Source organism: Tenrec ecaudatus, chromosome 1 (assembly GCF_050624435.1).
Source record: "Tenrec ecaudatus isolate mTenEca1 chromosome 1, mTenEca1.hap1, whole genome shotgun sequence".
In the NCBI taxonomy this organism is placed as follows: Eukaryota; Metazoa; Chordata; class Mammalia; order Afrosoricida; family Tenrecidae; genus Tenrec; species Tenrec ecaudatus.
This window is the reverse complement of record NC_134530.1, coordinates 127,686,684-127,702,816: the sequence shown is the minus strand read 5'-3', so window position 1 is coordinate 127,702,816 and position 16,133 is coordinate 127,686,684. Positions and strand designations below refer to the sequence as shown.

Here is a 16,133-nt window from a genome sequence, read left to right as displayed (position 1 = left end):
TTACCTTTCTCTTGCTTCAAAATCTGATCAGAGTCATCTTCAATAAACGGACTTAGCTAAAGTTTAATTGATTGTCTCTTGGGAGTAGTTCATCCAAAAAGCAATTTGATGGCACTGTGTGCTAGGCACAAACCTTGGTGGCTCAGTGGTTAAGCACAGTGGCTCAGTGGTTTGAACCAATCAGCGGTTACGCACAAGAAAGATTTATGATGGCAAAAAAAAAGTATGAGGCAGCACTATATAGATACTAGACCACACAAAGTTGAAGGCAGTACGTCCCCTGACATAATACCATGGAGATACCGGGAGGGTGGAGGGAAGGTGGGGTAGAAAGGGGGAACCAATTACAAGGATCTACATATAACCCCTCCCTGGGGGACAAACAACAGAAAAGTGGGTGAAGGGAGATGAAGGACAGTGTAAGACATGACAAAATAATAAAAATTTATAAATTATCAATGGTTCATAAGAGGGGGGAGGGAAGGGGGGAAATTGCGAGGCTGATACCAAGGGGTCAAGTAGAAAGCAAATGTTTTGAGAATAATGATGGCAACAAATGTACAAATGTGCTTGACAAAAAATTTTTAAATAACATGTACATACAGGAAAGAGGCAACAAAGAGAATATTGCAATAAATGTATGCAGCACGATGATATAAACATGCCACCCCCATAGACATAAACTCACTATTTTAGAAGCACAAAGGAGAGATGCCTCACCCAGCCTGGGGTGTGCTGGGGCTTAGTGGGCTGGCATGACGATGAGTAAGGAGACAGGAGGCTGGGCGAGGATCCGGGCAGCTGGGGTGAGAAAAGCATTTGCGGGAGAACGAAGCCTTGGAGGAAGTAAGCGAGGTTGGCGTGGGCTTCTGTCTGGGTCACACTGAAGAGCTCAGAGCTCGCCCTGCAAGCAGCAGGAGCCACGGGAACGGTTGTACCCGGGGGAGCTGCATGTTCACTTTTGTATTTTAATAGATCACTGCGGAACAGGGTTTGCCAAGCCCTGGTCTCCAGCGGCGCTGTCCAACACTGCATTCTGCTACGAAGAAGCTGTGCTGCAGATGTCCTCCTCCACGCCATGGCCATCTGGGCTGTGGAGCCCCTGCCAGCCTGTGAGTGAGACTGGGGCCCTGGACTGCGCATCTGATTCGGTTTCAACATGTATAGCTTCGCTGCTGGATAGCACCGGGGAGAGGCTAGAGCTGTAAGACCAGGGCACTGACAGCAGAGATGGCTAGGGAGTAACGGAGGCACTACAGGGGAGGCAGGAACAGTCAAGGTGAGGCACAGGTCAAGCTGGGGTGAGCGAGTGGATGAGTGAGTCACACACTGACCAAGACAATACAAAAGGGGATTCAGAGGGAAGCAGGCTGTATTTTATTGTAAAAACCAAAGGCCACACCTGCTGTCATCCTGTCCATTCCGACCCATGGAAACCCTAGGACAGAAGGCAACTGCTCAAGCCTGCCGAGGGCTGCCAGGGGTCACAGAAACAGAGGGGTGCGTCCTCTTTCTCTCCTTGAAGAACTAACAGGTGTGAAAAGCCAAGCCTTCTGTGCGCAGCCAAGCACTTAACCACAGTGCCATGGCAGCTCCTTGGCATCCTACTTCAGAATGTCAAATTTTATGTGCCACCTGAGACAAGACAATTCGTGACTGTCTAGTGCGTTCCAACTCACAGCGGCCCTGTAGGAAAGGGTAGACGTGCCTGTGGATTTCTGAGACCGTAATTCTTCCCGTGGGTAGAAAGCTTCCTAGTTCTCCTGCGTAATGCAAAGAGGGAGATGATGCAGCACTTTCGTGCTTGGCTGTTAACCAAAAGGTCAGAGGTTCCGACTCACCAGCTGCGGTGTGAGAGATAGATGTGAGGTTGGTTTCATCATGATTACAGTCTTGGAAACCTGGGGGGCCGGTCTACTTTGTACTGTAGGTCGTGACGAGTCAGAACCAACTGAGTGGCAAATACCAACATGAATATGCTTTTACAATTTTTTTTAAAGAAAGAAAGTAACTGTGGTACAGGACCATTGGGTGTCTTGCCCAGAGTCATAAGAAATACCAAAGGCAAGGAGAGAGTGGAGCACAGCCTGGTCCACCAGGCCATGAGGATGATGTTCCTGAGTAGAGCAGCCAGTCCACAGAGAGAACAACATGGCTGGCCCCACTATGAGAAATGATGCCCCTCAGTGACTAAGGGCGATACAGGGGACTGGACCGGAGACAGTGTGGGAATTGCACCTGACCTGATGCCACCACACCGAGGCAAAGCACTGGGGGAGTGCAGCGGAACAGCAAGGGAATGGAGTGGCAAGGTCCCCAGGGAATGCTGAAAGTGGACTTTGGGGCCAGGGCGTGGTGCCCCAACAGACTGGACTGGAAAATACTCCTAAGGGCCAGCAAACGATCCCTGAACTGACTACAAGCTTTTCTCTTGTGAACTGTTTTGTTCTGTTCTTTGTCAGTGGTTTGTTTTTGTTGTTTTGTTGTCTGGTTGTATACTGTTGCTTTGTTTTCCTCTGTCTTGTTTTCGTGCATGTTAGTGTCTCCACAGGTCTGTCTGAATAGGACAGGCTGGATGAACTGTCTGGAGGAAAAACAACGGGACCGACAGTTCCGGGGGGACTTGGGGGGGGGTAAGGAAGTGGTGTTAACAAACACAGGGACAAGGGAAAAACACGGGACCCCAAATGGTAGAGAGGGGGGAGTGGCAGGCCTGGTGGGAAATGATCAAGGGTAAGGTTGCTTAGAGAAGAGGTATACTCTAGCCCAGGTGGCGACGAAGCATGGTAGTAGGGCAGGAGGAAAGTCAAGGGAGATGGAGGAAAGAGCTAGGAGTCAAAGGGCATTTATGGAGGTCTAGACAAAGACATGTACATGCAAATATATATAGGAGGATGGGGAAATAGATCTATGTGTCTATATTCATAGGTCAAGTATTAAGGTGGCGGAAGGACCTTGGGCCTCTACTCAAACACTCCCTCAATGCATGAATACTTTCTTTTATTAAATTGGAACTCTATGATGCTCACTCTCCTGACACAACTGCTGGAGCCAAAGTGAGTGAACAAGTAAATGTGGTGAAGAAAGCTGATGTTGCCTGGCTATCAAAAGAGATAGTGACTGGGGTCTTAAAGGCTTGAAGATAAACAAGCGGCCATCTAGCTCAGAAGCAACAAAGTCCACATGGAAGAACACACCAGCCTGTGTGATCGAGTGGTCCCGAAGGGATCAGTTACCAGGCATCAAAGAACAAAAAATCATATCATTGACTGCACACCTCCATGATAGGATCGCTGAAGACAAATGGGTGCATAAGCAAATGTGGTGAAGAAAGCTGATAGTGCCCGGCTATCAAAAGAGATAGTGTCTGGGGTCTTAAAGGCTTGAAGGTGAACAGGCGGTCATCTACCTCAGAAGCAAAAAAGCCCACATGGAAGAAGCACACCGGCCAGTGCGATCACGAGGTGCCCAAGGGATCAGGTATAAGGTATCATGCAAAAAAAAAAGAAAAGAATATGTGTGTGTGTGTGTGTGTGTATATATATATATATATACCATATTGAATGAAGGGGGAAGTGCAGAGTGGAGACCCAAGGCCCAAGTGTTGGCAATGAAGATCCCCTCATAGAGGCGTTTAGGAGAGGAGATGGGTTAATTAGTGTGCGAGGTAGTACCAATGAAGAGCACAGCTTTCCCCCAGATCCTGGATGCTTCCTCCCCTACAACTACCATGATCCGAATTATACCTTGCAGGGCTGGATAGGGCAGAGGCTGTACACTGGTACATATGAGGGCTGGAGACACAGGGAATCCAGGGTGGATGATAGCTTCAGGACCAAGGGTGTGAGGGGCGATGCTGCGAGAGTGGAGGGTGAGTGGGTTGGAAAGGGGGAACTGATTACAAGGATCCACACATGACCTCTTTCCTGGGAGAGGGACAGCAGAGAAGGGGGGGAAGGGAGACTCTGGATAGGGCAAGATATGACAAAATAACGATGTATAAATTACCAAGGGCACATGAGGGAGGGGGGAGAGGGGAGGGGAAAAAAAAGAGGACCTGATGCAAAGGGCTTAAGTGGAGAGCAAATGCTTTGAGAATGATTGGGGCAGGGAATGTATGGATGTGCTTTATACAATTGATGTATGTATATGTATGGATTGTGATAAGAGTTGTATGAGCCCCTAATAAAATGTAAAAAAAGAAAAGAGGAGAAAAAAATGATTAGGGCAAAGAATGCACAGATGTGCTTTATACAATTGATGTATGTATATGTATGAACTGTGATAAGAGTTGAATGAGCCCCTAATAAATTGGTTTTTTAAAAAAATGAAATAGCAAAGGTGAATTCTAACGTGTGTTGATTTGATTCCAAATCTTGTGCACAGTTCATTACACCAACATCCACAGATAGGTAGTAGCTTGAACCCTTGAGCAGGCAAGAACAAACCCCAAGAGAAACTGTGCCCTGGAAGAGGGCCCCTGTGACAAACTGCCTCTCGCGGTGAAGACTGAGAGGGGATGGCAGCAGATGGAAGCGGGAGGTGACCAGGCCAAGACCCGACAAGCAAAGGGAATGCAGCCTTAGAACAAAGGTGTGCTCGGTAGCTTCCAGTCCTAAGACGGGCACCAGAGAGGTCCGCGGAGTTCACCCGGGACATTCTCGGTCCCTGTAACAAACAGTTTCAACAAAACAGCCAAGACAGAAGCCTCATTGTACGGATTTGAAGAGCAAACAAGATATGATAAAGTAGAGAAAGCAAAGATACACTGTGTGCTTTCAGTGTTTGCTAGCTGTGAGTCAATACTGAATACGGAGCCCGGGGGGTGTAGTAGTTACATATTGGGCTGTGACCCGCATGGTTGGCAGTTTGAAACTGCCAGGAGCTCTGAGCGAAAGACTGGGCTCTCGACTCCTGTAAACAGTTACAGTCTGGGGAACCCACAGTGGCGCTGCTCTGAGTCAGCACTGACCCCATGGCAGCGAGTGAGACTTATGGATACTGAACAGATGTTAGGCGTAGCACTCACTGAATTTACACTGAATGAGAGGCGCTTTACATTTATCATCTCATTTTATCTGCACAACAACCCGGGAGGCCAGTGGCTGTCATCTTCGTTTTAGAGATAGGAAAACAGACTGTGGGGGGAGGGGGAGGGGAGGACAGGGGGCGGCTAAGCCTCTTCCACTCTCACACCATGGTTAGGTGGGAGTGTTGGGGATTTGGATCAAAGATGTCCCTTCTTACACTTTCATGTTCTTAGTCAGAGTCTTGGAGGAAGAGTTCTTTTTGAATGCTTTTAGAGGTGGTCTCAAGCACTAGGAACTATCTTCCTGAAGATTTCAATGTTAGCAACTACATACATCTCTCTAAGTCCTCGGGAAGGGGAGGGCTATGCAGCAGATCTGCAATCCATCTCTCCTCTTTAAAGTAGGATGAGCCCCACCCTGCCTCCACAGACAAGTGATTCAGGCTAATCTCCTGGCAGGTATACTCATGACGGACCTTCCGACATACAGGCTACAGTTATTGAGAGCAGGACGGTCCTCATCGATGGCGTGCTCCCACTAGACACACCCAGGATTGCTTAAGTTAAACAAACCTGGAATGTACGAAGCAGAACTACTGTATGTGCTCGTGTCTGACCAGAGTTTTCCAGCACGTTTTTAATGCAGTTTTTGTGGTAAAACTAGGTGCCCAGCTGATATTCGGGTCAGCTTAAACTCAAGTCTACACAGTATATAACTGAAATGGAGATGTTTTACAACCCCAAACCCTCCTTTTATGTCAGAGATGTGAACTGAACGCCTAGGTAATCCACCGTGGTTTCAGAAGGAGCCATGAGGGTGATGCTGAGTCTCTGCTGGGCTTCATGGTTCCCCGTGTCTTTTAAAACATTAGTAATGCTCAGCAGGGTAACTCACGTAAGAATCACTGACACGCCCAAGTCCTCCATGTTCTCCTTGCAGTAAAGCACGCAAGGGTCCCTCTGTAAACGCGCCTCTCACTGCCACTGAGTCGACTATGACACTCAGTGACCTGTAGGACCAGGTAGAACTGCCCCTGTAGGTTTCTGAGACTTTTCAATCTTTAAAGAAGTAGAAAGCTTCATTTTTATCCAGCAGAGCAACTGGTGGGTTTGAACTATTCACCTCGAGATTAGCAACCCAATCTCTATCCACCATGCCACCAGGGCTCCCCTAAGCCCTTCCCTAGTGTTAGGAAATGGATCGTGTCCCCCACGAAATACACGTTGGATTCTAATCCTGGTATGATCTCATTTATGAATTGTCTTTGTTATGTTAATGGGGTCACATCAGTGTAAGGTGTGTCCTATATCTAATCATCTCCCCGTTATAACAGAGTATGTGAGGCCATGGGGAAAGCAAATGCCATTCGAGGAGCACCAAGAACCAAGGAAGGTCCAGGGACACTCGGACTGAAGGGACGGAGCCCGCTCAGCCCCTGATTTTAGACTCAGCCTCTGACCTTGTGAGAAGACAAGTTCTGTTGTTTCATTCCCCTACAGAGAGCATGGCCGCCACAGCAGCACTCACGAAGACACCTTGGCTTGGGGCTTTGAGCTGAAATCAGCAGGACAAGTACATTTTTCAAGACAGAGGGAAATGGAGGCTACGAATCCCGAAGGAAAGTAAGAGCAAGCCATGGTGCACGGGACGGTAAGATGACAAACCCCACTCTAAGTAAAACAGGACACGGGGTGGGGGGTGAGGAGGGGGGAGCACATCACAGAAAACTTCAACAGTCTTGGTCTAAGCAGAATCTAGTCCGTGCGCTTGTAAACAACAATAACACGTTGACGGTAGAGCAAGAGGAACGCCATTCTGACAGCATCGAGACGAACACAGACAGCAGGAAGCCAATCTGGAGTTCGGAAAGGCAGTCAAAGGTCCTGCAGTGACCAAACCAGGGAGATGCTGAAGGCCGGGAGTAGGGTCACCGCCCACATCAGTAGATAGGAAGAGAAGAAATGGTTACAGTTAAACAGCCCATGAGAAAGGAGGGAAAAGCAGCAGATGTGATTAAAACAAGATCAGGGCAATAAAGATTAACAATAAACCCATTGTCAAAAACCCAGCAGCTTCCCCCCTCCCTGAGGCAGAGTTTCATCTACTCCCTTGGAAGAAGGCCAGACTCCAGGACTTGCTCTCCAATGTGAAATGGAAAGGGGGCCCTGGAAACAGCCGTAACTAAGGGATATGGGTGAACAGCAGTGAAGCCTCGTGGGGGCTTTGTCCCCTGGAGAGGATAGGGCAAGAAAGCACTTAATCCTCTCTGCTATTCTTTCCAAAGAACCCCAAACCTCCATCGAGATCAGCCGCCCGCCGCCCTCCCAAAAAATAACAGAAAATTAGGGGATATTCTACAGGGTGTGTGGCCAGTACCCCTAAATGTTGACAAGGGCAGGGGAAATAGGGAAGACTAAGAAAACGTCACGACCAAGGGGAGACTGGAATGACACCAACTAAACGGAATGTGGCACCTGGATTAGAAACGGGGACCCAAAGAGGAAGGAAGCTAGTGAAAAAGGGATGGGGGTCAGTCAAGTCTGGGACTTTGTGAAAAGTAATGTATTCATGCTGGTTAGTTTGGACAACTCCACCGTCATCGTGTAAGATGTTAAAAATACACGAGGCATCAAAAAGTTTGTGGGGAAAATTGACCCTCCTACGTCTTATTGAAAATCCCCTCCAACATTTTGCTGTGACAACAAGAGTCAAAAAAACCCTACTAAGTAACTATTCAGGGCATCGGGGAAGAACATCTGGAGGTAACAAACGCTGAGGTGAGAGGGAGGCTGGCTCTTAATGGATAGGATTCTGTGTCAACGTGGCTGGGCCAGGATGCTCAGTGGTTTGGCAGTTGTTTAATGACGTGATTTGGCAGTTATGCAATGATAGTTTCTCAATCTGATGTTGTCATCCTACAGAGCCAACAAAGTAGAGCTTCCACATAGGGTTCCCGAGCGCGTCACTCTTCTGTGCGCAGGCTGCCGCACCTTTCGCCCAGATTGAAGTTTTTAATGAGTGCTTTAGCCACTGCGGCACCAGTGTTCATTAGGAGAACTCAGAAAGAAGCACATGGAACTCTGTTGCAGTTTGTCTATAGATTTAAAATCAAGAGCCTGTCTTTAAAAGGTGAGGCAACAGGAGTATGCTGGTATCGCAAACTTGGGTTAGGAGGAAATTGGATGTAGACATGTGAATGGTCCCCAAATGAATGGAAGTTGGTTAAAAGTCCTTTGAAAAACCTCACTGAATCACAAGATTCAGGGGATACAGTTCATGCGGCAGCTGACGACGTGGGATTGTGCAAATGGCCGGGAAGGGCAGGAAGGCGCTGCCACACTGCGGAAAAGCTGCCCCACACTTGCCATGCCTCGTGTTTGCTCCTTTGTACAACTGTGTAGTAATGTGTATTGTGTGTGTTTACTTTTTATTGCACAGCTCTTAAGGCCACGAAAAAAGACTTTTCCCCAAATAAAAAGATTTTCCCCCAATTATACCGCTTTAAAATAATGAACTTAATGGGGAAACCGATTACAAGGATCTACATATAGCCTCCTCCCTGGGGGATAGACAACAGAAAAGTGGGTGAAGGCAGACGTACAGTAAGACATGACAAAATAATAATTCATAAATTATCAAGGATTCATGAGGGAGCGGGGAGTGGGGAAGGAGGAGGAAAAATGAGGAGCTGATCTCAAGGGCTCAAGTAGAAAGCAAATGTCTTGAGAATGATGATGGCAACAAATGTGCTTGACACAAAGGATGTATGTATGGATTATGATAGGAATTGTATGAGCCCCCAATAAAATGATTTTAAAAATCAATAAATAATGAACAGCAGTCACCTACCGCTGGTTCACAAACGGGCTGGAGAGCTCTGCCAGGAGGCGGACGTTCCCAATACACCCCAGGCTTCCGTAGGTCTGTAGAAGAAACAGAATGCACGATGTCAGAGATGGCATTCCTACCCGGAACTCCAAGGCTGCCGAGATTCTCAGTGTGTCTCAGGGCGAAAGGACACTCCTAACATGGAAAGGAACTGAGGGGTTTTCTGCCTTGTACGGCCCAAAGGATTCTGGATCTTCTTTTTGAGGATTTACGCAAATCCTTGGAGTTCTACAGTATTTCTCAAAAATAGCACACTGCACACAATATGCACTTAAACCAACAGGCTCCAAACAGTGGTCTCAAGGTGAACGAAAGCATGTGAATGACCATTAGTAAAAGCATTCGCGAGCTACTGTAGAAAAAAACGATGGTGGATTTCAGGAGGGATTCTATGGCAATGAGACACCTAAGAGAAGATAATCTTTATGTCCACTAGTCAAATCTCCACAGTGTATTTAATGACGCCCTAAATACCGACATATAGGCCTAGGAGTCAACGCATGTTTAACAAAGCAACACATTCAAATCTACTATATTTGACATGAAAAAATGTATGGTAATTAGATGTTCCTAAAACGTAAAACACCCACCTTTGGGACCTGTCTGAGTTTAGAAGCATTACACCTGGTACCCAAACCCTACTGCCATGAGGTGGATTCCGACCCATAGCAACCCTGTACATCCAGGGCTTCTGAGGCTCGAAGTTTTCATGGAAGCAGAGCACGTCATCTTTCTCCCATGGGACTGCTGAAAGGTTCAGCGTGCTGACCAACACAGAGTTACCAGCCCAACACATACACCGCTATGAAAACGGGGCTCCGTATCACCTAGTGCACTTCATCAGCTTAATAATAGGAAAACAATAAGGGGAAAAAACCTCTCCGTACAAATTTCAACCATTTCATTTAACATACTTAAAAACTTTCGCTAGGTAACTGGAGCCACTCCGGCACTCCCAATTAAATTGGAATTAGGCACCTCCACAACAGAACGCATGCCCGGTGTCTGGCGTCTCAGTAGGACTTGCCTGGGCTGTGGGATTTCCAGCACTACACCAGGGACCCACACACCGCCACTGAGTCAAATCTGACTCGCAGGCCCTTGACGTGGAGGATGTCAGAAGCTGTAAATCTGTGCGCATCTTCTGCCCTCTGAGGGGCTGCTCGGCGACAATGACTGACTTTGAAGATGGCAGCCCAGTGCCTAACCCAACGCACCCCAAGGCTCCAAAAATAGGGGCGGTTCCATGCAAATCGAGGTGGTTGGTCACCTATTTTGATCTGTTTCACTGTCTCTGCCTAGTTCCTTCAAAGCATTAGATCAATGGAGCATGTGCAACCGAACTGCCTGGGGAGGATTTTTAAACATCTGGCTCGACACCAATTCTGACTCATTTTGCCAGGGGAGAGCCTGGTCACTGGCAGGTATGTTTAAAAGCTCTCCAAGTGATTTCAAGGTGCAGCCAGGGTTAGGACACGCCATCACACAAGAACCGGACGGCTCGGCTGCAGTTACCACGGAGAGGGAGGGAACAATACGTGTGCAGTCATTGCACTGCCACGCCTGGGTACCCGTTCTTATACTCCCTCTGTCCCTGTCTTGGTAAACTGTATGCATGTTCACATGTGCATTATGTTTGTATACACATGTGCTCTGTCATGGTAAACTGCATGCATGTTTGCGTGTGCATTTTGTGTGTATACACATGTGCTCTAAATCCGATGCAAACAAAGCAGCTAGGAAAAGACTCCCTTATCCAACCGGATTGGGTGGCACATGCAAGAAGCAGACAATGAGTAGCTGTTTCCCTGTTTATGGGAGCTAAACAGTACACACAGAAGCAAGGCTGGGGGGAATCAGTCCCCTCCACAAGTATCCCACTTAGCCTCACAGGAGAGAACCCCATTTATGCCTTCATACTCACTAGATTATCTCTACAAACTCTTTTTTTTAATCAATAATTAAGGGGAAACAACAGAAATTAAGACATTGGTCCTTCCAATCTCTGACTTACTCCAACATTATTGATTCATAAAGTGCTATATATTGTGTGTCACTTTTAAATATTCTCCTCTATTCCAATCTTAGCTCACTAAGTGAAAATGTCAGTAAAATCTACTCCTCTCCCCTGATGCCCATCCTCTTAGTTCACAACTCTGGGAACCACACTCAGGCGGAGCTTCAGTAGCTGAGCCTTCGCCCGTGGAGTCCCTGTGCAGTGAAATGGTAAACTCCACTGTTGACCAAAGGTTGGAAGCTACCTCAGAAGTCCTGCCAATCTACTGCCCCAAAAGTGAGCCATGAAAACCCCTGGCGAGCCCAGCCCTCTTCTGCCACACCGGGGTCCTTGTGAGTGGGAACGGTCTTGTGTCTGCGTTTTCTGGTCTTGCACATCAGTGACTCTCAATCTTTTGGGAGTCACTAGCTCAATGAAAAGCCCACTACGCCGCCCAGGCTCCCTAACTCAAAGGTTTGAATCCACTACAGCCCTAACAGCCCTCGCATGCAGCACATATTTCCAGGGGCACGGACAGCCATTAGGTAGGCAGCAGGTTACGTTCAATTCCTTCTTATTACTTTACCTCTTCCTTTTCCCAAACAACTATCTAAAAAACCCCATCTGTTTCCTGCTGAGCGGCTGGTGGTTTCAAACAGCTAGACCCTGCATGCAGGACCCCTATACCGCCAGGGCTCTGCTGCGATAACTACTGAAATACAGTGTTTAAATGAGTAACACTGTCAACGAGTCATTTCTGACTCAAAGTGATGCTTTAGGGCAGTGGTTCTCAACCTTCCTGGTGCCGTGACTCTTTCAAACAGTTATTCATGTTGTGGTGACCCCTCCCAACCATAAAATTATTTTCCTTGCTACTTCATCACTGTCATTTTTGCTACTGTTATGCATGATCATGTAAATACCTGATATGCAGGATGTATTTTCATTGTTACATATTGAATATAATTAAAGCATAGTGATTCATCACAAAAGCAATATGTATTTTTATATTGTGAAATCTTTTTCTAATTACAAATAAGGGAAATTTTGTCTTGAAGTATGGTGTAGCATGGGTAACAGTCTCCACACCGGGTGCTCTTATGTGGGCACATCTGCATGTGGTCTGACCCACCTGGAGACAAAGGAGTTTCAAACTGTTGACCTTGAAGTTACCAACCCAACCCATAACCGCTACACCATTAGGACTCCCACAAGAGACATGCTATTAAAAAGATAGCTCTAATAGTCACTTCCGGCTTTATTGCTAGCCAATGAAAATAAACCTCCCAACTGCCTTCTCAATGAGATAGGGTCCTCACTTTTGCCGTCTACCTCTAAGGAGCCTTGTGTTTAGGAAAATCCCCATGTGCCCCGGCCTCCAAACAGGGCAAACCAAGCGGGATTTGTCTGATCCCTTCCAGAGTTGACAAGAAAATTCTCTCCCTGTCCAGGGATTATGAAAGTCCAGTTGTTGTTTTTAACCTAGGAAAGATACGTTTCTAACAGCTGTGAGTGGCTAGGGCCAGCGGGTTAGTAGGTAGAAGGGAACGTGAAGTAAGATTATTAAGCGCCCGTCCTTGTACTACCAACAATGATGACTCTGGCATCACTGTTGCTGCTGTGCGCCTCGGGAGGCAACACAGACTCCGTGTAAGAGAATGGCACTGCCCCACGGCTTTTCCAGGTAGTGATCGTTAGGAAAGGAGCGTTCCAGGTCCCTTCCCCCACAGGGCTGCTGAGTAGCATCCAATCAACCTTTCCATTAGAAGCAGAAACTTGAGCACCTACCTGTTGCACCACCAGGGAATATTGGTAGAAGACAAGCTCTGAGCATCCCAAATTAAAACCCTGTCATGCCCTGTAAAAATATGACTCTGTTCCACAGTAACATTACTAAGACCCAACTTCAAGGCTGCCTACCTACCCACTGTCACATTGAACCCACCATAAGTCATAGAAAGCCTACTGAGGACTGAGTTGAGCCCCTCCTTAGAGTTTCCTAGGATAGAGAGGAGATGCAGAGCCCTCAGGCAGAGGGAGGTAGAGGCAAGGTGTCCCGAAGTTTGGGGAGTAGCAGGATATCTGGAAGGGTGATCTCAGCCTGGGACAACCTAATCTTAAACCTACAGCCATGAGATCCCTCGGCTGATTCTAGAGCCCAAGGTCATCATCAAGGCGTAAGACTCTTTGTTCACCTTTGCATGCTTACGTCCCTTGTCCACGCCCAGGCAAGCCCCTGCCATGGGAGAGCATGACCTGCTTTATGACTGGACCCACATCTCAGATTGGTCTGTTCGAACCTAAGGATGCAGGCAGACCAAGTACCCCACACCAGATAAAAACCCCTGAACACAGTTCATTCAGCAGCACTCACTAGAGCCCCACCTGCTTCACCAGGTGCTTTTTCCCTTTTCCACATAGGCTCTGTTCTCTACGGGCCCTTTTGTGGTCTGTATGTCCATTCTACAGCCCTGGAGACTGAGCCCAGACACCCCAGAGCAATTGCAACACTAGCCAGGGCATTTCAGAGCTAAGGCATTCGGGTGCACATATGGGCTCTGTGTTCTCAAGAGACATTCTGCTAGTTTAGTGGATGTCCTGGTGGCCCAGAAGTCAAGTGCTTGCCTACTAACCAAAAGGTCAAAGCCATCACTCACCCTGCAGGAGAAAGATGTGGCAAGCTAAAGTGGCATCACCTAGGAAACCCTCTGGGGGCTGCTCCTCCCCTGGGAGTCAGAAGCACCTCTAAGGCGACTGGTTGGTTTGTGTGGAAGGTCGTATTCGCTCTCCTGACAGTGCACCTCATGAGCAGCCAGCAATCACCCACATGTGGAGCCCTGCATGTTGCCAGGACCCTAAACATGGGTCAACAGAACTTCCGGACAAAAAAGAAAAACTTGGAAATCTGGTCTCAAACACTGGCCAATGAAAACCCTGTAGGGACCACGCAGTCCCACCTACAACCAAGCATGGGCCTGATATAGAACTGAGCCGTTCATCCTGCTGTGGATGAGGTTGCACACGTCGGGGGGCGGGGGGTGGCAAACAAACAAGACGCACATTTGTTGCCCAGGTTTCTTGTTGACAAGTCAGTGTTCTTCTCCCTTTCTCCAAGGAAGTAAATGCGTTGGCAGGCCAGGTGCCTGCATACCTTCCTTTTCAGAGCTACTGAAAAGCACAGTAATGCAGTTTATTCTTGGTTTGCCTGTTGTCTAAGCATTTTGTATCGGACTTAAAATCAATTAACTTCAACAAATGACAGAATTTCAGAATAAGAATGAAACTTTAAAAAATAGTTAGTGCAAGCTCCACCTACAGCGTCAATGTTATTTCATCTACTTCAAGAAAAGAACTTACGGTATTAGTACATTGCATTGCAAAGGTAGGTCATGAACCTCCTGACACTCCTTTAATCACTGAGAATGTCTGTGGTAGTTACCTAATCTGGTGTCAATTTGAGGATTAAGAGTGTAGGGGTGGAGTCTCGCCCGTTAATCAGGATATAGCCAATGAGGCCTCTGGGTAGGCATGGCCTTCTCTTGACTCTGGGAACTCTTGTATTTCCTCCTTGAAGGTGGGAGATAACGCCACTGGATCCACTAGACTTCCCACCACTGGCCTGTGATCTTCCTGCATCAGGCATCATTTCACGTGTTTCATGAGTCTGAAGAGGACTTTGTAGATTGGTATCGGACATATGGGCTAATAATGGACTTATGGACTTGATCTGGACTGGGCTGGAGATGTTTTCTCTTGTATATAACGCCCTTTCTGATACCCATGAGTGTCTATGAATTTGTTTCTCTAATCAGCCCAGCCTAACACAATGTCTTTCTTCTCTAAAACAGAAGTCTCCATACTCTTCCATCCTCAATTGGTCCTAGTTCCAAGGTCTAACATAACCCAGAGTATGTCTACTCCTTTTTAAATTGACTAGTAGTTTCACTTATTCCCTGGAGAAGGCCTCATGGTTAGCAAAGTGGGGAAGGCCCTCAACAAAATGGATGGACACAGTGGCCGCAACAATGGGCTCAAACATGAACTCACTTGGGAGGCTGCCGCGGGTCTGGGCAGAGTTTGGTTCTGTTGTATATAGGTCGCTGAGAGTCAGCACTGACGCGCAGGCAGGAACATCAAAAACAACACAACAGTGACTTCACATTTCAACACCATCATATCCCCAACTCCTGGTCTCTCTAGACTGATCTTCCAGGTCCCTTGATCACCTGTGCTAGGGCAAGAGCGGCCTGATCTAATCACCCTCTACAGTCGTCTAGAAGGTCTCCCCTGGCTACTGGCAGGCTCAGGGACCTCGAGAGATGGTGATCTTGAGTGTGGGCTGGGCAGGCAAACTGTAAGTTTGAATTGGATTTGCGCTTCCACAGTCGAATCTACATTTGACACTGCGTTCCTGGTTTCGCAGGTGTGGCGAGGGACTGGCTCGATTAAAGCTGAGCTCATCTACCACCTTCAGGAAAGGCCTCACTTCCCACACTCCGGTTCTACATGAAGCAACACTCAACGTTTGCCACTAGCAAATTCTACCTATGTGTCCCGTCTATTATTCACGCCTGACACTTGTGTGGAAAAAGGCAATGCCTCGCCCAGAATAAGGACTATCCCCAACTTTGTTAACGTGTTTCCTTTTTTAAAAAAATCTAAATTGAAAATAAAATATTAACTAGGGTGGGCAAAACAATTCTCTGACATATCATACACCAAGTCCAATCACTACCAACAACAGAGAGAGTGAGAGCGAATTTGAGAGAAATGCTAAGGCATTTCCTAGGCAAAAAGCTGAGAGGATGCTGTGTGCCCACAAAAGAGGAGGAAGCAGTGAACAAGAGAACAAGGGGGTGAACAAGAGAACCAGTGAACAAGGGGTGTGGAGCGAGGGTTGCATTCCTCCTGACCCAAAAGTTCGGGAGGCCTTAACTATAGGGAATGATAATATCAGATATTCACTATTAAAAATATTACAATACATGCCAAAACAAATAGGAAATGTTTTACATATGGTATATATACAGATACCAATGCATATACATACATACTTATTTAATGATTTACACATATGTGAGGGTACTTCAAATAGTTCATGGAAAAAGTCTATTCTCTTATAATTCCATTTTTTTGGAAAGCTTTTTGAAGCCTTCTTTTCTCCAATTGGAGTAGCCTGAAAGGAAAACTGTAGTTAACTAGGTGGCGAGGTTTTGGGC

The 16,133-nt window shown here is 47.1% G+C and overlaps 1 protein-coding gene across 4 annotated transcripts in view; it reads right to left on the bottom strand.

The window, feature by feature from the left end:
• The window catches only part of TLCD4 (TLC domain containing 4), a 67,795-nt gene that overhangs the window by 10,796 nt on the left and 40,866 nt on the right, over nucleotides 1–16,133 (bottom strand). For all 4 annotated transcript variants that reach the window (XM_075558638.1, XM_075558630.1, XM_075558647.1 and 1 more), the window contains exon 6: nucleotides 8,880–8,953. In XM_075558638.1, the coding sequence (XP_075414753.1) occupies nucleotides 8,880–8,953 (74 nt within the window). The remainder of the gene's footprint in view (nucleotides 1–8,879; nucleotides 8,954–16,133) is intronic.